Below are 26,724 nucleotides of genomic sequence, written 5' to 3' on the forward strand. Positions count from 1 at the left end.
ATCAGAAAAAAATGCCACACAGTTTCATTAACGCAGAGTTATGCACAAAGACCAATGATCAATGTCAGGATTTAACACATTACTTTTCATTTTAATGATTAGATATCTTTTCTAGTGAAAATACTTTTTTTTTTTTAATTGTCCTCAAAAAGTGCTGAAAAAGTTGCTTATAGTAACACAAATAATTATGTTTCATGCTTTGCTCTTAAGGTCAATGTAAAAGGCAGACTGAGATCATCATCAAAATTTGCAGTTTTGCTTAATCTTTACTTACTTCAATACCAAAAAAAAATAAATCTCTACATCCAGGAATAGTGTACTGCTCAGTCAGTCCTTTTTTTACTGGAAGAATTTGTTGACAGATTTACAACTTTGTTTTGAAAACCAGAAGATCATCTTTTGACAGAAAAACTGAAAACGTGATGTGCTTTTCTACAAGTGATGATGGTCCACCCTTTCTAAGAGCCGCAGGGCTTTTCTGATGGCCTGAGGGCCAGAAGATCCATTTCATTTCATTATATTAAACAGCCATCTATTTTACTTCATTGAGTTTACAGTTGAAAAAAAAGAGGAATGCAAGGAAATTTGCCCCGGGGAGAAAAAGAGGCCGAAAGTACACATGATGTCAGATGAAATCTAATCTGAAAGACCAATCTTTAGATGTACTGTACCAACTCAGAAATCATTTAGTAGCTTTTTTTTTTGTCCCACGAATGGCATGATTTAATGCACTCCTCGTGAATGGGATCCTAAGTCTAGCAATTTAAAATCAATTTGTCGTAACATGAAGGGTAAAAAGAAAACATTCCCACATTTGAGAGCACCTGTAAGACCCAGATCCTGATCATCCAAGTGAAAAACAATTAAACCCACATGTCATGCCTATTGAAATATGTCACCACTGAGAGCTTAGCATGAGTTCCAAAATAAATACACTTTAAAGACCTGACCGCCTTCCTTCCAGGACACTTTCATCAAATGAAAGCTTTCAGGAATCAAATTTCTCTTGCTATATGGGTAGCCATATTTATCAGACCTTTCACAATAACGCTGGCAGAGTTCCAAGTGCGCCACACTCGAGTGTGTGCATATTTACCAAGCTCATGAATCACCACAGCTTAGCAACACTGATCCAACAATACAAACAATCAAATGTTCCAGTTACCTGAGATTTCCTCTTGAGGAACTGAAGAGGATAAAACACTTCCTCTTCCTCTCTTAACCACTTTTCTCCTTGATAAAAAGGCTGATAAAAAGGAAAACAGTACTGAGTAACCACATAAATAAAGCCCATCCAAACTGCTTACTGAGCAAGCGTCTTCATTTCCTCTCTGAACTGAAAGACTTCTGGAATTTTCCTACACAGTCTCACCACATTTATCTGTCCTTTGTCTTGCTTTTGTCACTGACTGGATAGGTATGTGAGCCCACCTTCACAGGAAGACAGGCCACCATAAAAGCACCAGGTCAAGGATATAAACTCAGGGGGGCTTTGTGTGACTGCTTTTATTGCTCATTTATGATTGGTGGCTTTCCCGCTCATTTATCAATGTTGACCAAGTCAGCACACAGTCATGTAGGTTGTAAAACACAAGGACCCTGAGGACAATACACTACTGAATCAGAAAAAAGGTGCTTGCAGATAAAACTGTCTTTGATGAAACTTTAAGTAATGAAATATTTCAATGTAAAAACTTTGAATTGTAAAAATGTAATTATAATTTGTAGTTCCTTCTGCTGCACAGGGACTAAAGTACAATGATTTAAAATATTCCAAAGTAACAATAGCTTCAGCTCTTAAGCACAATAAAAAAACAAAATTAAACCAAAGCACAAAAAAATCTAAGTCAAAGTAAAAAGAACAAAAAACTTAGACAAACAAACACAAATCATTAAGTAGCCAACAAATCAAACCACACCATTTTAAAAAGATAAAAAAAAACAAGCAAACAACAAAATCAAACCAAAGCACGAAGAAAATCAAACCAAGTCAAAGAAAAAAACAAACAAACAGCAAAAATAAAAAATAAAGAGACAAAATAAACAACAATAAAAAATAATAAACAGACAAACAAACACAAATCCATAAGTAGCCAACAAATCAAACCACACCTACTTAAAAAGACACAAAAAACAAGCAAACAACAAAATCAAACCAAAGCACGAAGAAAATCAAACCAAGTCAAAGAAAAAAAACAAAAAAACAGCAAAAATAAAAAATAAAGAAACAAAATAAACAACAACAATAAAAAATAATAAACAGACAAACAAACACAAATCCATAAGTAGCCAACAAATCAAACCACACCTACTTAAAAAAAAAACAAAAAAAAAACAAGCAAACAAAATTAATCCAAAGCAAACAAAACAAAACAAAACAAAACAAAAAAGCTCACAAACTAACATACTGAACTAGACAATCACACGCATTAGGGCTGCAGATTGGAAAAATCTGATTTAGCAATATTTTAATTTTTTGCGCTAAATATTGCGATAAGGAAGAGTTTTATAAGACAGTTGAATGAATAGCACTATTTGATTTTCTATGTTTTCTATGGAGTCTAACAGTATTCAGGTACAGAAATTAAATAATCATTTGATTCTAGTCCAAATATCTAAAAATTCTTAGACCAAGTAAAATGTTGTTTTGTTTTCAACTTTTCTTTAAACTTTTCCTTACAATAACCAAAACTATCTGTCAGAGGGCCAAGTAAAATAATCTTGTTTTTGCTTTACAAGGTAGATATTTGAAATAGAAACAAGACAAGTATTTTTTTTTTGCATAAATCGTATAGATTCTGCAAAAATACAGTAAATGAGTACAATTCTGGTCAACTGGAATTCAGACTCAACATTGCATATCTTGCGATTTGACTATCGACGCTGAAACGATGTATTGTGCTGCCTAACACACATACAAGCACAAATAATCAAATAAATAATGAAACTACTAAACTGAGAAGAAAAGAAAGAAATCAAGATCTTATAAATGCTGTTTTTTTATGGCGTCTCTTAGAAAACCTTTGCCAAAACTCTATGCAGATACCAATTTATTGCAGGCCTGTTTGTTCAAAGTGAAAAACTGTTCCACCTTTGTTTTCCATACTGTTTATATGCTTTGGATTCATGCAAACCACATCACTGTTTTCCATATCCTTATGTGTCAAGCTGCATCTCTGTGAGATCTATACTGAATGAATATATATGTAAGATTTTTTTTTAGTTTTTAGGACAACAGTATCTCCAGCAGAAAAGATATCGGAAGACGCCATTTTAAATTGTAAAGAAATCTGTGTTTTTAAAACAAATGAAGACAGCAGAAGCCTGACATGTTACTCAGGTTATCTGCAGGGTCTAAAAATGTCTTAAATTTCAAAAAACAAATTTTAGGCCTTAAAAAGTCTTAAATCCACCGAAATATTGTGTTGTATGTCTTAAATCATTTTATACTGGTCTTAATATTCCAAGTAAAGCTATACCCAATTGGGCCAACACCCATCCAATCACTAACAATATATTTCAATAAAAGTTTCAAGAAACATTTATTTATTAAATATGTTTACCTATTGATATGGTTTAATCATCTTCTTTACCCTAACATTTGTTTTTAATGTTTTTTTAAGGTTTCAACTTGGCCATTAAAACCATCTTTAGGGTTTAGCCTCGTGTAAGTCTGATATCTCATTCATTATGGTCTTAAAATGGTCTTAAAAAGTCTTAAAATTGACTGGAAACCTGTAGAAACCCTGTTACTGCTCTAAAGTATTTTAAATGTTTCTCAAAATAAAATATATTGTGTTCAAAGGGGAATTTATTTTTTACCCAGACATTTAAGAAGAACAAATTTCAGAGCAGTAATCACAATACCGGGAAACTGTGATATTTTTATGCAAGGTCATCGTACCATCAGAATCTTATACCAGCCCATGCCTAATTGATGTATGCCATTAACTGCCTGAAAATAAATAAGGTACATGAAGAAAATAATTCTCCAGTAACGGATTCGCTCATGATTCATTGCTGTAAATCAGTGTAATTCAGAGAAATGTAGGGACGTGCTTCACGACAAAATGAGTTTTCAGGCAAGGATGCACGCTTTTTAAAAGGTTAAACATGTTCAGTCTGCAAATCTATTACTGCCTCGCATAATCTTTTCCATCCACAGATAAACATCAGACTGCCATTTGTTCATTGTTATATAAAACTGCCATGTAAAGATTCCATTATATCCTTCAGGCTATGTCATGTGAATAACGGAGGTGACGTACAGTAATAAATTCAGTATAATGCCTTTCTGTTACTCGATCAGGTCTAGTCGTGCCTAAGTGAGATTTGTATGGAAAATCCCTTAGGTGTGTATTATGTGTAGGGTCATGGTAAGTTAGGATAGAAAAAGCAGCTGACAGCGGATCATTTTCATCTAATCTGAGAACAGTAGGGAAGCCCTGGACTAGCAGTCACACATTTGGTGAATATTTTCCACGGTTTTAGGTTTCATTTTTAAGGTTAGCTTCTGTTCATGCATATACTTTAATGTCTAGAAATTTAACATTTGATTGATGGCATAAAATGAATGAATGAATGAATGATTGAATATATATTTCAGTCAGCTGTTCAGTGAGCTCATCAAAGTTGTTCGATCTGACTTTAAACAACCTGTTACATGTTTTCAGATAAATTGAAAGCAGAAAAAAGTAGAAAAATACCAAAATACTGTTTTAGACAATTAGACAAATCTGTTTTAGACAAATATAGAATTAGAAATGATAAATTTCCAGCTTTTAAAAGAGAAAGGCAGGCTTATTTATACAGCACATTTCATGCACAGTGGTTATTAAAGATGCAAAAATTATAAAAGAAATTACAGAAAACAGAATAAGTAAAAGCAAGAGCCATTTTTTAAAGTTTCCTTAAATATATATATTGAAACCACATTAAAAAGCAACAATTTTAAGGTGTGAATATATTAACTTAACCAAAAGTATGATACCTTTTGACAACATTATGACATCTAGTTCAGACCTACTGTTCAGTTTCCTTAAGAAATAATTAAATAACTGTAATAAGCAAACCTATAAATATTACATTACGTTTGTTGTACTGTTTACTAGTAATATAAATATTATTTTAGTAATTTTTAAAAAGTTATATTTTTTATAAATAAATATTATTTATATAAATATAATTTTAATAAATAATTTTTTTATTTATAGGCCTTTTTAACTACACTCACCGGCCACTTTATTAGGTACACCTTACTAGTACCGGGTTGGACCCCCTTTTGCCTTCAGAACTACCTTAATCCTTCATGGCATTGATTGAACAAGGTACTGGAAATATTCTTTAGAGGTTTTGGTCCATATTGACAAGATAGCATCACGCAGTTGCTGCAGATTTGTTGGCGGCACATCCATGACGCGAATCTCCTGTTCCACCACATCCCAAAGATGCTCTATTGGATTGAGATCTGGTGACTGTGGAGGCCATTTGAGTACAGTGAACTCATTTTCATGTCCAAGAAACTAGTCTGAGATGATTTGTGCTTTATGACATGGTGTGTTATCCTGCTGGAAGTAGCCATCAGAAGATGGGTAGACTGTGGTCATAAAGGGATGGACATGGTCAGCAACAATACTCAGGTAGGCTGTGATGTTGACAGGATGCTCAATTGGTACTAATGGGCCCAAAGTTTGCCAAGAAAATAACCCCCACACCATTACACCACCACCACCAGGTTGAACCGTTGATACAAGGCAGGATGGATACATGCTTTCATGTTGTGGATGCCAAATTCTGACCCTACCATCCGAATGGTTGAAACGAGTGGCTATTTGAGTTACTGTTGCCCATTATCAGCTGGTACCAGTCTGACCATTCTCCCCTGACCTCTGGAATCAATAAGGCATTTGCTCCCACAGAACTGCTACTCACTGGATATTTTCTCTTTTTCAGACCATTCTCTGCAATCACTAGAGATGGTTGTGCATGAAAATCCCAGTAGATCAGCAGTTTCAGAAATACTCAGACCAGCTCGTCTGGCACCAACAACCATGCCACATTCAAAGTCACTTAAATCTCATTTCTTCCCTATTCTGATGTTCAGTTAGAACTGCAGCAGATCATCTTGACCATGTCTACATGCCTAAATGCATTGAGTTACTGCCATGTGATTGGTTGTGGTTGGTTGTGTAAATTACTGTAGTAAGTAATTTAGTGGTACTAAGTAATGATCTGCCAGTACTTTTGGGGGGTATTTTATGGATTTCAGATCACATGATCCCTTAGAAGCCATTATAATCTGCTAAAAAATTTTGTGGAAATTGAAGCCACAGCGTTTGACAACAGCACTGAATAGCAAAAAGGGTTTCAGAGAGGGAACCCACATATCACTTCAACAGCAATTTTAAGGGCTCAAAAGACACCCTGGTAAAGTTACACATCTCATCTTTCACTTCAGATTTCTTTGTGGATCCCTGCCCATGTATTGATTACTTTTTGGCACTCGACACCTAAAAGCAGCTTAGAAAGATTTTAAGAAATTCCAAGAACCTTCATTTGGTGTCTCGAATTATTCTAGTTGACCTAGTCCATCCAACTAGTTGAAATGACTTATGTGGAGGTGGGTCGTTCTGAAAGCTCATTCTCAAACGCCCATCCTGAGCAGAAACATAAATTGATCTTCAGTCCCAAAGGCATTTTAGTTTTACTTCCACAATTAGCACACTTACTTAACTTAATCCTCTTCATCCTGCGTGAGACGTAAGCCAGCAATAATAGTTAGCAAAAAAAAAAAACAGCTTGAATCGTCGCTCTAAGATCATTTTAATACCATGTCACGGTGAGCGGTGCATAACAAGTGTGTATGTAGCTTATCTATGCATGCGAACAGACGCAGACGCAGTATCCCTTCCCAGGGTTCATACGTTGAGAAAGGAGCCCTTGAGTGTCAGCCTCTCTCATTACATGGGGGTGAGAGACCAGGGTCTGTTTAATTGGCCAACTGATTACAGCGCATACGCTCCTTGCCTCCCCCCGTCCCGCCGCAGACTCTCTGAAGCCTTCCTGTTCTCTGGCCTGCAGGTTCACAGAGATCAGAGCCCCGCAACAACGGCTGCCTTTGTGTGCTTCACTGGTCTGGGAAATGGAGATGAGTTTGTCCATTTGCCTCTGAGGCCACAGTGAGGGCTGCTTGAGGCCCGGGGAGAAACCTGGGCTCAGGTATCACTAACGGCAGGTGAAGCATATGGCTCTAAACTGATATCCAACAAGACCAGATCTGGAAAAATCCAGCTTTTTGCATTATGGCCATAAAGCTGTGATGTTCAGCAAATGATTTGACTGACACTGAAGCTAAGAGCATTCTTAAAGTCCATAAACTTACTTGGCTCACAACTGACTTGAACCACCTGGTATTAAAACGTGGACAGCTGTGATGCACTGCTTCCATCTGGAAAAGGGTTTTTAAATGCATCTAGTAACTACTTGGGTTTGGTTTGTAAATGCTTTTATGGATCGCTCAAGTGTGATATGAGCATTTTGAACCCATGTTATGAGCGAACAGGAAATCAAGTGAATTAAAGTGACAACTGACAAATTTAATAGGTGTTTTAGTACAATGTAGGGAAGTATAAATACTTTGTTTTAATGTCTTTTGTCACAACATGTAATAACATGTTATGTTGGGTCAGTAGGCAGAGACTAAGTGTTTATACTTATGCTTTTTCAACACATTAAGCCACATGAGCTTTTATAGCAGGGGTTCTGAGGATGTACTGGAAAAATTGGTTAATGCCAAACTTGATTTTGCTACACACGTCCATACATTAATCAACCATTTAAAAATTAAGTGTCGTTTGTTAAAAATAAGTTAATAACAAGTGTAAACGTGGCAAAAATGACAAGACTTTTTATAACCAAAGCACAGAGGTAGGTCAAAAGTAACATGATGTAAAAAACAGTCTGGTCAAATGTGACAAATGGCACTGTCTGTATGCCATCAGCTGCCTAAACTTGTGTTTCAAGGTGATGTCACTAATCAAACAGAAAAGTTTAGTGCTTAATTGAAGCAAAATGAATGCATAGCTCTCTCCATCCAATCATCTTGTTTTTTCACTTTTATTTTTTTATCTTTTTATTTATGATTTGTATGACAAACTACAGTAAAAAAGACAAAACCATTTATATTTTAAAAAGTATAGATAGTATCAACTTCAGCACATGCAATTAATAAAAAAAAACACTAAATAAAAAGGTAAATAATAATGTGACTTAATAAAAAACTACAATGGTACAATCTGTATCTCACAATACACTCTACTTTCAACTTAGAAAAAGAAAAGAATCAATTTGCTGGAACAAGGACTTGGTCTATAACTGACAATAAAACATGTTCTTGGATATATTCCGAAATGGGTCCCAAATTTTAGATGAACCTCTAGAAAGTCAAATTTTTTCCAACTCTAGGAAGAAGAGGACATCACAGATCCACTTTCCACCTAATGTCGAGTTCAGACTGCATGATTTTAGCCCCGATTTTGAGAAATCGCCAACCAATGCCTGAAATCACAGGCAAATCGGTGCTCGTTCACGTGAGTGACAATCACACAGAGTGAACTATCAAATCTGAAAGAATCACAGATGAGTCGCCGCCACCTGTGAGATATTTGGCGTGCTGAATATCTGGAGCTGTCGGCGATTCAAATCTTGCTGTGCGAAATGTGTTCTGATTGAAAACAACATCAGCGATTACCTACAGCCAATGAGAGAGCAGCATCCACTAGTCTGGGTATCTGCAGGCCAGCGGGAGGATGGGGGAGAAGTTAGAAGCGCTCATTTTCAATTTATTTGGACCCAAGAAAGGGAGGGAAAAACTAGTGTAAATTTGGTAGGAGCACCAGTGTCTGTGTGATGTATCATCTGATCAATATCACAACCGGGTCCAAAAAGAAAAATGTTGAGGAAAAATTGTTAATTCCCTTCAAAGTCAGGTGAGGAAAATAAGTACATTTTCCACCCTACTAAAGGCTTCTTTCTCATTATGTAGTTTATAATAAAAGATATACTACTGTACGTGACGTCACGTTGTTTCCATGTCACTTCTCACGTGTGTTTGGTTGTGAGACGTTGTTTGGACAAAGTTGTCGGCGATTATTTCTATTGTAAAGTCATGCTGAGTGAAACCCCTGTCGCCGATCTATCCTGCAGTGCAAACAAAGCAGCGACAAAACGCTAGCCCACATAGTCATGCAGTGTGAAAACATCTGTGTACTGGCAGTTTTCTTTAAGGAGGCTCTCTCAGTGGTAAAGAAGACAACTTCTAACCAAAATGTCTTTAAAGCTTTTATTATTTGCAAAGAAGGTCACAATCATACAGCAACGACAGTTTCTGCAGAGTGAGACACTGAAAACAGAGTGTGCTCTCCCTTTTACTGCTTACGAGGTCACTAGAGACATGCACTAGAGACATGCAGCATGGATTATAGTTATCTTTTCCCAGTATTGGATTCTTGTTTACTGCTTCAGTTTTGGCTTCTAATCAGGCTATATCATGTCTTTGTTAGGCGTCTCAACCTTTCTGACCCATGCCCCTTACAAAATTAGGAGACAAACAACAATACACAATTTCACAAAGTATAGGATGAAAAATAAAAACAGAGTAGTCACGCACAGTAAAATTAAGCAATGTAGAAAATGCATATAAATCTGAAAGATGAATTTAAATGAATTTCCACTACATCTGTGACACGACTACTGTAAAAATCATGCAGTCTGAACACGGCATAAGCAATATTAGTAGGAACACAGGAACACAATAAAAGCCATGCAATCAGACTGTATTTTTGTAAGATTATATGCCATGGAAAAAATCCCAAAAATGGCAATCAGTGGGCAACAGGAGATAGATATACCCAAAAAACAGATACAGTTTTAAAAATAGTGTCTGGAAAGCAGTTAAGCTTTATACAAGACCAAAACATATGTGTGTGAGTGGCTGAGGTGGAATTACAGCGATTACAAGCAGGATCTATATGCTGAAAGTGCTTTGAGAGCTTTAGATTTGTCGAATGAACATGATGTACAATTTTGCACTGCAGAAGTCCATGTCTTGCACTTCTCAATTCTGACTGATTCCCAATCCCCATCTGAAACTGTAATTCCTAGATCGTTTTCCCACACAGATTTTATTTGGGAAAGGAATGTATCAATTGAGGGCATCACGGTGGCGCAGTGGGTAGCACGATCGCCTCGCAGCAAGAAGGTCGCTGGCATTTCTGTGTGGAGTTTGCATGTTCTCCCATGTTCCCGTGGGTTTCCTCCTTGTGCTCCCGTTTGCCCCACAAGTCCAAAGCTATAAGGTGAATTGAATAAGCTAAATTGGCCGTAGTGTGTGTGTGTGTGTGTGTGTGTGTGTGTGTGTGTGTGTGTGTGTGTGTGTGTGTGTGTGTGAGTGAATGCAAGGGTGTATTGGTGTTTCCCAGTATTGGGTTGTGGCTGGAAGGGCATCAGCTGCGTAAAATGTATGCTGGGGAAGTTGGCGGTTCATTCCACTGTGGCGACCCCTAATTAATAATGGGACTAAGCCGAAAAGAAAATGAATGAATGAACGAATGTATCAATTGGGTCCAACATTTTATAGTAATAGATGATATAATCCCTTTCTAAACTGTTGGTATCAACTTTTTTTCTCTGGAAATTTACTCATCCAGTTGCGCACTGCAGTACGAGTGTTACCCAATTATGACAATGCTGATGGATTACATGACAACAGTATCACACAGGAAAACTTTTCCGCAGTCCAGACTTTGAGAAGCCCTGGTTTACAGTATGAAACCAGTCAGGTAGACAAGCTGCAAACATTTAGAGACTGTTTACACCTGTATGTAGCATTGTACACGTGATCGGACTGATAACTAAAGATCATCATATTAGGTATATACAGATCATAATGACAGACACTGAAGAAGTTTATAAAGAGCTGCATAAACCAGCAAGAGTATGGAGCTCTCTGATACAAACCACCAATGTCTTGGTGATTTAAACTACTTTTAGCCAGATGAAGCTACGCTGACATTCTCAACAATCCTGAAGCAGAAAACAGAACAATTACAGAGAAACAGAAACACTGAAACAAACTGACACAAAGATACAATATAGTAGCTTTTCACCATGGAAATGTGGTTGTGCATGCTTTTGCCTGTGGTTTTATGAATGGTTCATTTTAATCCTATAAATCAAACTCACAATATTTCAGTTTTACCATTTAACAGATGTTACTCTTCTTTTTGTGTAATTCTAAGATAAAACATGTCATATTAATGGGGTTTTTGCACACAGACTTTCAATTTTCAGCCAGCCAGCCTCAGTGCTTCCGGTAAACTGTCTTTCCATTATAAAATTGTCACATTTAAGGTCTGCTTTCTTTAAAAATCAGTGATCTTCACTGCCTGATAGATATACGATATAAAGTGGGTCTCAGACTGGACAAGAAGCACTGCATTAAATTCCATTTTCCCTACCATGTCTTTAAAATATGAGTTTATTTTATCCCAGAATTTTCAATGGAGTTTCTGCGCTAGCCTGCTGGTACGGACGGCGCAAGTGTTTACACAGTCTTTCATCTCATTTTACATTTGAACAACTAAATGAATGCTTAAGTCTAATTAACTGAATGTATTGTAATGACATTACAACATTAATGCTGTAAAAGGAACCTTATTGTTACGTCTGGCGTTCACTCCTGCCCGTAATTATTTCTTTCAGTTGATCTTGTTTGTCTGTTTCCCTTTTCAGTTTTCTATTTGTTGATTTGGTGATGTCAGGCTTTTAAAAAGAACGAAAGTAGACTTCTCCCTCTCGCTCATTCATCCACGCCACCAGAGTTTTTGACGACTTTATTGTTGTTTACTCATTTATACTTTCCCAACCTGCTTTAGGGTTGTCATTTTAGATTGTTTTCTGATTATGTTATGTTAATAAATAATTTAGTTGGAGCACTTTGGCCATTGTTTATTTACAGTGCATCTGGAAAGTAGTCATAGCGCTTCACAATTTTTACGTTACAGCCTTTTACAAAATGGATTAAATTCATTTATTTCATCAAATATTTCATCATTCATTTATTTCCTCAAAATTCTACACACAATAGCCCATAATGACAATGTGAAAAAATGTGCAAATTTATTACAAATAAAAAACCTGAAAAATCACATGTACATAAGTATTCACAGCCTTTGCCGTGAAGCTCTAAATTGAGCTCAGGTACATTCTGTTTCCACTGATCATTCTTGAGATGTTTCAGCAGCTTAATTGGAATTCACCTGTGGTAAATTCAGCTGATTGGACATGATTTGAAAAGGTATACACCTGTCTATATAAGGTCCCAGGGTTGACAGTGCATGTCAAAGCACAAACCAAGCATGAAGACAAAGGAATTGTCTGTAGACCCCTGAGACTGGTTTTTCTCAAGGCACAAGGCTGGGGAAGGTTACAGAAAAAATTCTGTTGCTCTGAAATTTCCAATGAGCACAGTGGCCTCCATCATCTGTAATTGGAAGATGTTTGGAACCACCAGGACTCTTCCTAGAGCTGGTCAGCCATCTAAGCTGAGTGATCGGGGAAAAGGGCCTTAGTCAAGGAGGTGATCAATAACTCGATGGTCACTCTATCTGAGCTCCAGTGTTCTTCTGTGAAGAGAGGAGAACCTTACAGAAAGACAACCATCTGTGCAGCAATCCACCTATCAGGCCTGTATGGTAGAGTGGCCAGACAGAAGCCAGTCCCTGCCTGGAATTTGCCAAAAGGCATCTAAAGGACTCTCAGACCATAAGAAACAAAATTATCTGGTCTGATGAGACTAAAATTGAACCCTTTGGAATGAATGCCAGGCATTACGTTTGGAGAAAACCAGGCACCACTCATCACCAGGCTAATATCATCACTACAGTGAAGCATAGTGGTGGCAGTATCATGCTGTGAAGTTTTTTTTCAGCAGCAGGAACTGGAAGATTAGTCAGGATAGAGGGAAAAATGAATGCAGCAATCTACAGAGACATCCTGAATGAAAACCTGCTTCAGACTGGGTCAACGGTTCTTCTTTCAGCAGGACAATGACCCAAAGCACACCGCCAAAATTTCAATGTGGCTTCACAACAACTCATGAATGTCCTTGAGTGGCCCAGCCAGAGCCCAGACCTAAATCCTATTGAACATCTCTGGAGAGATCTGAAAATGGCTGTACACAATCGCTTCCCATCCAACCTGATAGAGCTTGAGAGGTACTGCAAAAAGGAATGGGCAAAAGTTCCCAAAGATTTTTAATAAGTTTGCAACAATTTCCAAAAATCTTTTTTTTCACATTGTCATTATGGGGTATTGTGTGTAGAATTTTAAGGAAATAAATGAATAATTTTGGAATAAGGCTGTAACATAAAAAATGTGGAAAAAGTGAAGCACTACGAATACTTCCTGGATGCTCTTTATGTTACGCTGTCTTAGGATCATGAGTGGTATTTAAGTAAGGGCTGTAACAAATTGAAAATAGTAACAATAAGCTTTCAATGGAAGTTTATTATTGGCTGAAAAACACTAGCTGTGCATATACCCCATTTGTAGGCTCAATTTGGGCTTTTGTTTGCTAAATTCAAATAGCTTCTACTCCTAATAGTCTAATGATTAAACCATAATTAACACTCAGGTTTCGGAGCAAAAAATTAGCTTTTAAATTTAAAAAAAGGCCAAAGACAGACCAATGTGAAGCTGGTGAAATTGTAACGACACCACCTGACTAGGCATGGGCCATTATAAGATTCTGACGGTATGATAACCTTGGATAAAAATATCACGGTTTCACTGAATTTTAATTACTGCTCTAAAATATATTCTTTTTAAATGTTTGGGTAAAAAACAAAAACTTTTTCCCCCTTTGAAAACAATATATTTTATTTTTGGAAAGATTTATAATATTTTGGAACAGTAAACATGTCAGGTTAAATAATTAAAATTAATCACTGATTTCTGCTGTCTTCACAGATTTCTTTCTTTACAATTTAAAATGGATAAAATATATATTTTTTCTGCTGGAGATACTGTTGTCCTAAAAAACAGAAAACAAAAAAGTAAATAAAAAAAAACTTAAACATACCTTAGGAACGGTATTACAGAAAAATTTAGCGGTTTTAAAACCCTGACTTTTCCAAACCGCGGTACACCTTGGTTATTGTCCCATGCCTAAACCTGACCAGAGAGAAGATGGCATCCACTGACAGCCTACAAAAGAAAACCAAAGTAAGCTAGTCTGCGTGCTTCACAATGTGATGGGCTCCTTATCTACACAAATCCCAACAAAAGAAGTGATACACACAGCGGGAAACGCAGTAAGCCAAGCCTTCACACAACAGTAGGTTTGAAACTCACAAAGAGAATAGACTGTAAACAAACCTTGCCAGCAAAAGGGTGTAACATGTATAGCCTTAGTGTCTTTCAAAATACATAGTTGCAGAGTTGCAGGTACATGCATCTGATTATCATGAATGGATAATTGTTAGCAGTGAATGGCAGAAACGGTATGTGCCAAAATAACTTTGGGGATTTGCAGAGAAACAGATAAGCCCCAAAGGGCGTAACACTTTACTTTCCTAAAATGCTTTTGTAATCACTAAGATATGAATTAATGTATGTCTTTATGCATAAAGACTCCACTACCCTTTCTGCAAACACTGTGCCTTTTTGTCTCTTCATAAGTCCTAACAGAAGGATTAATTGCATGCAGATGAGTAATTCACTGGTCTGAATAATTTGAGTTTGTTAAAAGCTACTCATTACTCTTCCAAAAGGGCTCTATTCATGTTTAATTAACTGGTCAGAGACACACAGCGATCAGAAGCGCAGGCCTAAGCGCCGATTACTCTGGTCGCTGCTTTCGATGCAGCTGATTTGTGGGTGTGCAGATCTAATCTCCTGAGATGATGAGAGATTGGCTTCTTTTCCAAAGTGCTCTCGTCAGGTTAAGATTAAAAAGAGCCTTTAGCTGTCTCACCTGGGACAGTGGCCAAGGTAAGTGAATAGAGATGCCTGGACATTTATTCTGTGTGAGAGAGTCTCCCTGCAGTCTCAGGATCAGATGCGGATTACAGTGCTCTTATTGAAGAGAGCAATGAGATGGAATGCGGTCTCTGCTAAGTGCTATAATACTGCAGAGGTCATGCGCAGTTTAAGAGAAGAATGAGAAAGAGCTGGAAATCCAGCAGCTGAACGTGAGCTGCAGATTCAGACTGTTTGTTTAACCAGATGCTGTTATCAATGGGATTCTGTGAAGTACAGCATTTTTTACTCAGTGACTTGAGTCAATAAATCTGTAATTATTTTTAGATGGATTTAAATGTAAATATGGAAAAATTTATGAAGAGGCTTGCTGAAAAAATATTAATTTCAAAAATATTACAGAACACAACTCACACATTACATATGCATACAGATATACCAGCATAACCCCTGTAAAGCTGCTAAAGAATGTGATGGTGATGAAATGGTTTTTGAAAATACATTTTATAAATCAAACAAAAAATGATCAGCGGATGCTGAAATAATGTGTCTGTGCTCCTTAAGTAAGGGATAGGACTGATTTTTGCTGTTTACCTGTGATAATGGTATTAAATTCTTAATTTATGCTTTTTAAATGGTAATTGCAGCTACAATTTTCCTAAAATATTTTTTACCTGTAATACATTACACTGTAAAAAGCTATTAGTTACTTTGGGTTTAAGAAAAGCGCATTATAAATAAAATGTGTAAATAGACGGCAAACCCATTGCTATAAAAGCGACAAGTTAACTTTACTTAAAGGGCACATAGGTTACCCCTTTTTTCATATTTAATATAAGTCTTTTGTGTCCCCAGAATGTGTCTGTAAAGTTTCAGCTCAAAACACCTATCAGATTATTTATTATAGCTGTTTGAAGGGTCTATATTATAGCTGGAAAAAAGGTTTTGCTGTTTTTTTGTACTGGCCCTTTAAGGCTAGTCCTCCCCGCCCACCGTTCCCACGTGCCTGTCAGCAATTTTAATGTACAAAATAAACCCGATTTAACGTCCACAAAGCGCGATTGAAGCGTCTTGCTTTATAATTGTTCTGACACACGGCTGTGCTGATTAAGTGCATCTGAAGTGAATCGCTGTAATTCATTACACACGTGCACTGTTTTAAAACATTTTAAACTTGTAAAACTCACTCTTGATCACGTTTGATGATGATTAATGATCCTAGCGAACTGAACACACCTTTTATTCCCGGCTGCTTTGCGCTCGCCCTGTCTTGATTATATGATTATACACGTGACTAACAGGACATGTTAATACGCGCAGCTGTCAATCAATATTGGTGGGCGCGGGGACCGCACTCCTACGTAAAGTTGCGGTCGATCTGAAAACAGCTCCAATTGGTCCACCGTTTTTATGTTGTTAAATTTGAAAAAAAAGCACTGGGTGTGTTTATTTCACCCCAATATGACAGTTTATACACTATACTTACACACATTTCTGTCCAAACAGCTTGAAAAGTAGATTTTTCACCATAGGTGCCCTTTAAAAAAAAAAAAAAAAGTTATCCTGTGGCAATTTAAAAATGTTAAGTTGACTTTATTTAATTTCTTATAATTATGCACATTGTTCATTTACTTAATCACTTTAAAGCAACAGGTTTACTAACTGTTTTAAAGTGAAGTCTATTCTCATGGCTTTAAAATCCTTAAATAAGATAAAATAATAAAAATTCAAATAATAATTTTTTTTTACGTTATTTAGGGTTTTTGCAGGTTTCACCAAGTTAAATTTAAATCAAAACCATTATGAATGAAATTTTAGACTCATACATGGCTAAATGCTAAGGAGTTTTTCAAATGGTCCAGATGAAAAATACTTTTATTTGCTCTTTCAAAAAACACTATAAATTGTAATAGCTTTTCTGTCATTATTAACTATAGGCGGTGTATTTTGTTGCAGTGGAAGTCTCCTCAACCCCGATCTCATCAATGGATTAAAGATGCCTTATTTTTTGTTAAAATAGACATAATTAAATATAGTCTTCGAGGTCAGTGATCAAGTTTACTATCGTTTGGTTGCCATTCTTGGAGCATGTCAAATCTGTGAAACTTGAAGCTGGTTCTGTTGAATGAATGGCTGCCCATTTTGAACTTTTAGTTTGTACCTTCCAGATGAGTACTAGTGCTGATACAGCACTAGCACATAGATATTTACATTAGATGTCGTCTATCCTGTTGTTGTCTATTGGAAGGAATGTTTCAATAGAGCTGCCATTTTAGTACAGGGTAACGCTCCTTTGAAATGAATGCGGGACCAAGGTGCAGTGGAGAACTGTGGCTATCCAGAGCCAGATATACACATTTATCTAGGATCGGAAATTTTCCCGATAGTCAGTATGCAAATATTTTTTTTTAATTACGAAAATTATAATTTTACATCACTTTTGTACATCGATGGATAAGTGACTGCACGGCCATTACCGACAAAGAGCGTGTGTTTGTGTGCATGGTAATGTATTATCCTCCCTCCCTGTTTAATTTGATCTAATCCATGTCCTAAAACACACCCCCCTCCTCTGCTTTCAGGAGGGAACGATTCAGTTGTAAATGAATCTCTGTTATAAACGTCTCGTTCTCTAGCCGACAATAATACAAGTTTCTAGCACCGCAACATCTTGTCATGTTTCATTTACATTGTTTGCTTATTTTATTCAACAACACTAGCATAAGCCTGGTATTTAGTGCAAGTTGGTGTTACTTTGGCTTATGGTGAATGCAGTAAGTGACTTTATTATTACCAATAATGTTACTTGTTGAGCACAAAAATGTAAAAAAGGAAATCTTATCTATGAAATGATCTGCCTTTGTGCTTCGTTTTCTTTGTTTGCTTGTTACTACACCTGTACGCAGCTCACAAGTCCAGCATCTTCAGATTGGCACACTGTCTTGACTAGTGAGGTTAAATGACATTTGTCCTAAGAGCACTGTATAAATGTGGCGGCGCTACTGACGCATGCTCAGGGTCCGTATGTGATATCTAGTGTATATATCTATGGCACTAGCATACAACTCTTTTTGACATAAAACGACAAGTTTGAAGAACGTTCCACCCCCCCAGCCAATTCCTTCCATTATATTTTCCCTTTTCTCTCTCTTTTTCCTTTTATTATCATTTTTTATTTTACCTAATACACCATGCAGCCAACCTCAACTTTCAGTACTGACCTGTTTATATGCTTCATTTGTAAAATGAATGCACATTATATTCTGTTTGTTGCACGATATGAGGATTATAGTGTGGTTTATTCTTATACTTTTAATCAATTTTGTACTGTTATTTATATACATTTGTACTCTTATTTTCTTGGTTACTTTTGTTTGTTAACTGTCATAAAAATCTGATAAATAAATCTTACAAAAAAAATAAGTGAATCATTAATAAACAACACTAGAATTCAATGCAATAAAACAATAATAATAATTTAATAATAAATATATTTTAGATATTTCCTACAAAAATATTTAAAATATTGTGTCAAAACAGACAAGCTCTAGTTGTAAGCATACACTTTTTTTATTATGAAAAGTTTGACGAGGTGGCGCAGTGGGTAGCATATTCGCCTCACAACAAGAAGGTTGTTGGTTCAAGCCTCGGCTGGGTAGTTAGCATTTCCCATCTCCCCGTGTTTGCGTGTTTCCTCCGGGTGCTCCGGTTTACCCCACAGTACAAAGACATGTGGTACAGGTGAATTGGGTATGTTAAAATTGACCGTAGCGTATGAGTGTGTGTGTGTGGATGTTTCCCAGTGATGGGTTGCAGCTAGACGGGCATCCACTGCGTAAAACATATGCTGGATAAGTTGGCGGTTCATTCCGCTGTTGCGACCCCAGATTATCAAGACAGTCAAAAAGAAAATGAAAAAATGAATAAAAAGTTAAAAGTTTTATTGAGATGAATTGTTGGTGATTGAATGGGTGTCGGCCAGATTGGGCAGCATGAACAAGGAAAATTAAGACCTGTCTAAAAAAGATTTAAGACCTACAACATACTATTTCAGTACATTTATCACTTGAGACCCAGTAGATACAATGGTTATATGAAAATGTAAATCTTTGTATTTCTACTTGGTTTAAAAATAAATCCCTCCCAGTCTGAGGATGTGTATGTGCCCTAGGGGATACCTGATCCTTTTCTTTATTACAAAGGTGCCAATATATTTTTGGACAAATCTAAGTAAATAATGAACAAATGCTCCTCAAAATGAGGACCTATTCTTCACCTATATAAAGAAGAATTCTAGAAACTCTACTAATGCGTCCTCTCATGTTTTGGGACATAAAAGAGCATGCGTCTCTCATTGATGACCCCGGAGACCTACATTGTCTTCATGATCTTGAGGGCAGCAGCAGGTGACCCTACCCTGTCATTCTACTTGGTGACACTGTGATAGTTCTGAAACACAGAGCCTCGGGTCAGGCTTATCTCCATGCTTGACCATCAGGGCTGGGGCTATTGGGCCATTCATCAAATTTAGGATTTAAAAGATTTTGAAGAGTGATTAATATTCCATTTCTAACTCCCAGCAAACAATTTCGTGTTTAATAGACGTCTATTAGACATTTAATCATAGACAGCTTGGCTAAAATAAGGCAAAACTTGGGCTGTAAGTAATAATTTAATAGACATCTAAGAATAGCCCAAAACTAGACTAGTCGTCAAATATACAGATCAGACAGACTTTATATGTGTATTCATTCATATCTGTTTATTTGACGACTAGTCAAGTTTTGGCCAATTCTTAGACGTTTATTAGAATTTCACTGACAGCCCAAATTTAGCCTTGTTTTAGACGTTTATTAGACATCTTTTTAAAACAAACAATGCTTACTGGGCATTTAAAAAAGCACTTATTAAGAATTCTGACACAGGTAAAATGAATGTGTAATGCAATTTTAATGTGCATTTAAAATAGCTGGTTCTAGTAAGTGCAGCACATGCTTTTAGATGAAGCAGAACACAGAATAATAGTACACAGACAGGCTATAGAAAGTCATGTTTTAAATAGAAATCAATTTAATCAGCCCATAAGGAAATCAAGATAATCATTCTGTGATAATGACAACTGTTTGCATTGCTTGACGGTGAACTAAGGCTATGTGTAAATGCTGCTACTCGCAACTCACTTCATAACTTCAGGTGAGTGTTTAATATGAATCCTAAATATAAAAAGTAAAAATGTAAAAAAGTACAAATTTCAGCACGAGACCACCCTTTAGCTTTGGATAAGATTTACTACTGAACACAAAACTGAGGTTCAATGAAAAATGTGCATCACATTTGTAGTGACACAATCTCATTTGCGATTTCAATCAAATTAATTGCCCAGTCCTAGTTTATATACCTTTTAAGAGATGTTTGGTACTGACAAATAAATAAATATATATAAATATAATTCAATATATATATATTTGTCAGTACCACACATCAATGTACAATGTACAATATACAATGTATATATATGTATATATATATATATATATGTATATATTTATTTATTTAATATAATGTGCTGATTTTATGCTGGTAAGACATTTTCATGTGCAAATAAATATGCAATCAATTGCCAGACCGTGGCATGTCTATTATTATATCTAAAATAGCCCACGTTCCTGCTATTTAGTACGTGAAAACAGTAAAACACTGACACAGAAGAGAAGAAGCTGTTGAATTAAGTCATTATTTTTGTTTTATGTATGCACAAAAGTATTCTCATAGCTTAATACTATTTTATATACTGCATTTCTAAAAATATTTTTCTGGACTTTGAATGAGTTGGGACTGTTTTTGTCTATGGAGGATCAGAAAGTTCTCAGAACAACCTGAGGGTGAGTAATTAATAACATCATTTTCATTTTTGGGTTCACTAAGCTTTTTTTTAACACATACCGAAGGCGTTTTGTTAAACAAACATGGATTAAAAAAACAAATGCTAGTCTGGCAGAAATTCAAGTGAAATTTGATCGGAGTGGTAATTATTTGACACTTTGAACATGTGAAATTTACAATTAAATACTACCAATTTTGGATTAGTTTCAGACCCATCATTCAGGATTTTCTAAATCTGTTTCTGAGTGCCAAAACACATCTAAAGATCGAACAGTGTGAACCCGGCTAAAGTTCAGCATTTTTTCAGCTGTTTTTAGTCAAAGCAAGTGCATTTAAGTGCTGGCTAAAAAAAGCTTGGTTGGACAAACAGAACTGGTATCTTCAGGATGTAATCACAGAGCAGAAGAGCAGGAATCTACTTCGGCCAAATGGCTTCTTTATACCTGAATGTCTTGGTCTAAACATGCCCACAGTGAGCCTGTCAGGGTAGTCGTTAAAAGAAAATCTGGGGCAAAAATACAAGTCAGAACCTTTCTATGAACTGAAACAGCATTTTTACATCATTTCCCGAGTTCAACATGACATAACTAGAGTCGTGTGATATAAGCCAAGAGCATGCACTTTAAAGTTAGATGAAGGCCCACTTGTGAGCTCTGAGCTCCCTCTCAAGACAACTGAGCTGATAGTCGTGACTCACACTAATGATAGACTACAGGGAAATAGCTGAGCTCTTAGCTATGGCAAGCACCACTTCAGGGAGTAAAATAACCCTGTGTTTAAAGGACATCCAAACAATTATTAAACACAAAGATCTCCACACGTCACCCTTAATACAACAAACCAACTCAAAATGTGAAATAAACATGTGCATTCACAACCAAGTGATAAATCCTTCTTTGATCATGAAGGGTTAGCAAGTTGAAATTGCATTTGGTATGCAAACTTGAAAACAACACATAGAGAACTATGCTGGCTGGTTAGGTCAGTCGACAACAGCTGCCATCATGAAGTCCTTGCACCATCTGTCTCATTTCATCCGTCCGCAACAACAACGCTCCTTCTGAATCAAACAGGGCCAACAAACAGGCCTTTTACTCTCTGTGCAAGCGATAAAAACATAATTGGTGAATTATGCAGTCACTCTTAAAATTCCACAGTAATTGCACAGGTTTGAATCAGGACCAAAACAGCCGAGTCATGTGGCTTTGATCTAAACAGTTTTATGCAAAACATCCTGGCCGAAGTACTTCTGCTTATCAATTAGAGACAATGACTAGCCTGTGTTATTTCTGCAAGGAGATGGCTTGGCTTCTTTTACAATTACTTAGATACAGCCTCTGTTAATTATAATTAGACTTAATGACATCATGAATTAAAACTGTTATTTATTTACTTTAGTAAACTCAAAAAATGCAATTCATCCACTAATGTACCAAAAAACTGTTGTTTTTTGTTAAATGTGAGGACACATTTTAAATTGTCATATTAAAGTTGTTTTTGGGGGATGAAAATTAAATATTATTAGTATTATCATCATCATTATTATTATTATTATTAATTAGTGCTGTCAAAGGATTAATCGTGATTAACCACATACAAAATATAAGTTAATTATTTATTCATTTATTTTCTTTTCGGCTTAGTCCCTTTATTAATCTTGGGTTGCCACAGCGGAATGAACCGTCAACTTATCCAGCATGTGTTTTACACAGCGGATGCCCTTCAAGCTGCAATCCATCACTAGGAAACATCCATACACACTCATTCACACACATACACTATAGACAATTTAGCTTACAATGTATATTTTTGTGTATATAAATATATGTACAATAATTTCTTTTGTGTAATTTTTGTATTTTATGTACAATATGTGTGCGTTTATACATACATACATACATAAATATAAGCGGTACACACATATATTGTTCATGCATTCATTTTCCTTCGGCTTAGTCTCCATTCCAGAGGTCACCAAAGTGAAATGATTCACGAACTATTCCGGCATATGTTTTACGCAGCGCATGCCCTTCCAGCCACAACCCAGTATTGGGAAACACCCATACACACTACGGTCAATTTAGTTTATTCAATTCACCTATACCACATGTTGTTGGGCTGTGGGGGAAACCGGAGCACCCAGAGGAAACCCACACAAACATGGGGAGAACATGCAAACTCCACATAGAAATGCCAACTGGCCAAAATTTTATCTTGGATGCGATGAATTGTTTGACAGCATTTGTAATAATGATAATGAAATTGAAAAGAAACCTTAAGACAATTTTATATTATCAATTAGAATTTGTTAGAATGAGTCATTTAATCATAAATGCAAACAATACCTAGAAGAAAAAAAAACATTTCACACAAAAACGGTGCAACTCAAAAAAAAAAAAAAATATCTATAAGCTAACAATATTTTATTTCTTTTAAAAGTTTTATTTAAAAACATTTGAAAGTGATAAGGATCAAGTTGAACTGACATCTATTCCAGTACAGTTACTGGTAACTAAAACTATTAAAAAAACATTTTATTTAGGGCTGCACGATACTGGAAAAATCTGATATTGCGATATTTTATTTTTCTGCAATAAATATTGCGATATAAATAGTTTCTCAAGATAGTTTGAATAGCTCTATTTTCTGTGGAGTCTAACAGCATTCAGGTACAGAAACTGAATAATCACAATGCAAAAAATGCAATGCTTTTATTGGTCTCATTTCTAGACCAAATATCTAAAATTATTTGATCAAGTAAAAATATCCTTTGGTTTCACCTTCAGAAGAAATGTCAAAATGATGTTTTTTTCATTAAAACAAGCTAAATGATCTGCCAATGGAGTAATTAATATAATCTTGTTTTCACTTTGAAATGTATCTATTTGGACTAGAAACAAAACAAAAAAAATTTAAGTAAGAAAAACCTTTTCTTTTTTTTTATTCATTAAATATTTTCATTAATCATATATAACTAATTAAATACAATTTATCTTTGCTATACACCCAAACACTATACTTTTTTGTGCCCAAATGTTCAAAACTCTATTGTAATGCTCAGTCACAGGCCCTAAAAACATGCAAAAGATAAATCTTCACTCTATTATGGTTAAACTTAGCAGTGACTCTACAAATCAGATGTGTGTTGTATCTCCTGGTCAACTATTTCAGACTCAACATTGCAGATCTTGCGATGTGCCTATTGCATATGCGTACATTGTGATATTAATGCTGAAATGACATATTGTATAGCCCTAATTTCATTGTTCAAAAATATTAGAAAACAATAAGTAATATTGATTTAAGGCATAAGGAAACCTTATTTTGCTTTTAAGCACTTCTTTTCCCTGTTTATTACACACATACACCCACACCATATTACATGCAGTGTGTTAGGCAGACTAATTAAGGCATGTCACATGTTGACTGCTCAGATGTAAGTCATTCTGGATAAAAGCATCTGCCAACTGCTAAACAATTACTGTGTACAAAAAAGTATCCCTTAAATATTCTGCAAATACCCCAATCCAAATTACACGCAGAGTTTCTACAAAGCGTGATTAACATGAATCCTTCAGTCTTCGTGTTCAGCGAAGCGCGCCGCACACACCAGCCTTTGAATGACAGGCCGTGACCAGCTCATCTCTATCTCATGGACTCCACAACACACTGATAATGAGTGTCTGCCTCTCGATTGCACAGATACATGGCAGCTGACAGCCGAATCTGATCCCCGGGTTCGACAGAGCTTTCACTGACAGACTAATGGAAGCTTAATGGTAGCCAGAGGAGGAGCTTGGGTGATATCTGGAGGAGCTGAGGGCCACATCAAAGAGGACAATCCTTACTGTGATCTGCCAGTGTCCTCCAGTTCTACATGAGAGCAGAGATGAGTGACGGCCGAGGGGCTCTAAGTCTCCTTCGCTGAGCAGCCACTGGAGAAATTACACATGGAGGAAGATATGCAGAGGACAACATGTGGAAAGACTGAAGGTCACCAGAATTTTTCATCATCACAGTGTAATACAGGTATTTAACCAGCAGGTGCACTGTAAAATTACTAAAAACTTTTCGGAAAACGTATTGGCTCAAAACATTAGAGCAAACCAACTTTTTAATTGTTTGAACAGTTTCTTTTCTTTTTTTTTCTTTCTTTTTTTTACAAGTCGGGCAGCACACAGGTATCACGTATCAAGGGGATTCACCCAAAAATGAAAATTCTGTCATAATTTACTCACCCTGCACTTGAGTGGTTCTAAACTGGTTTGAGTTTTTATTTCTACTTCTGTCGAACAAAATAGAAGAAATTTTGGAAAAAAAAGTTGGAAACCAGTAGCCATTGAGTATTCCCGACTATGGGTGTCAATTGGGTGTCTAATGGGTGTTTCGCTTTACAACATTCTTCAAAATATCTTCTTTAAAGTTCAACAGAAACAAGAAACTCAAAGATTTGAAACTACTTCATTCATTCATTCATTCATTCATTTTCTTTTCGGCTTAGTACCTTTATTAATCTGGGGTCGCCACAGCGGAATGAACCGCCAACTTATCCAGCATATGTTTTTACACAGCGAATGCCTTTCCAGCTGCCACCCATCACTGGGAAACATCCATACACACTCATTCACACACACACTATGGTCAATTTTAGCTTACCCAATTCACCTATACCACATGTATTTGGACTTCTGGGGGAAACCGGAGCACCCGGAGAAAACTCACGCGAACACAGGAAGAACATGCAAACTCCACACAGAAATGGCAACTGACCCAGCCAAGGCTCGAACCAACGACCTTCTTGTTGTGAGGCGAACGTGGTACCCACTGCGACACAGCGTCATCGAAACTACTTGAATGTGAGCAAATAATAAGCAAATTGTCAGTTTTGGGTTAAATTTTTTTATTTTATTTTCACAGATCTTGTCCGCACCCTGTTTGTGACACTGTTAATAATTTAATTAAAATATTACAGAGAATCACACTTAAATTTATCATTTCGTTTCTTTACTGTACATTCTAATGCAAAGCATAAAGTAGAAATCTACTTCTACTCAAAGTTCACCATTATACAATACAACTTTGAGTTTACCCAACTTGTTCCTATTATGTACAATAAAAAAAATTATTCATTCATTTAATATATCCATTCACTTTTGCAGCTGTTATTTTAGAAAGTGTATGGAGTCACATCAAGACATTTGCCCTATATTAAATATATTACAGATATATTTAACTGAGGCTGTTGTGTAAATGACTGCACAGCAGCTGTGTAACCACTACAATTATACACCAGCTGCTTGCAAAACAGGTGCTTCTTTACCATCTTCAATAGTGAGACAAGAGAATACATCTAGAAAACTGCGTTTCCTACATATGTGGTAAAATTAAATGGTGCATAAAAACTTAACATAAAGTATATCAAATAGCGTAAAAAGCTAATGTGTGAATGACAGGGAACTCTAATTTGTGTTCATTCTCGTTAAAGCACTGAAGCGTTTTCACTGCGATGACAGCAACACAAGTTGTTCATTAGTGATCATTATATCTGTTCATTAGATCTCATTCGACAAAAAACTAACATCATGCCACAATGGACAATGTCTAAAACTGGTCGTCGTGAGTTCCGTTCACGGATTTATTCTGATATCTTGAGCATTTGTGCCAAAAAATAGAAACATTGGCTACTAGCCTACTTACCACTAAACTGTGACTTCATCGAGTGGTGGAATGAAGCCACGGCTCTGCAAATCAAAGTCACCCGCAACTTCTACCTATCTTAACTGTCCAAGAGACGAGAGAATT

The 26,724-nt window shown here is 36.2% G+C and overlaps 1 protein-coding gene across 1 annotated transcript in view; it reads right to left on the minus strand.

The window, feature by feature from the left end:
* The window catches only part of lypd6b (LY6/PLAUR domain containing 6B), a 40,747-nt gene extending 14,023 nt beyond the window's left edge, over positions 1–26,724 (minus strand). Inside the window, exon 1 of the mRNA XM_056465345.1 lies at positions 26,620–26,724. Coding sequence (XP_056321320.1) covers positions 26,620–26,638 — 19 coding nt within the window. The 5' untranslated portion in view covers positions 26,639–26,724. The remainder of the gene's footprint in view (positions 1–26,619) is intronic.

Source organism: Danio aesculapii, chromosome 9, assembly GCF_903798145.1.
Source record: "Danio aesculapii chromosome 9, fDanAes4.1, whole genome shotgun sequence".
Taxonomy (NCBI): Eukaryota; Metazoa; Chordata; class Actinopteri; order Cypriniformes; family Danionidae; genus Danio; species Danio aesculapii.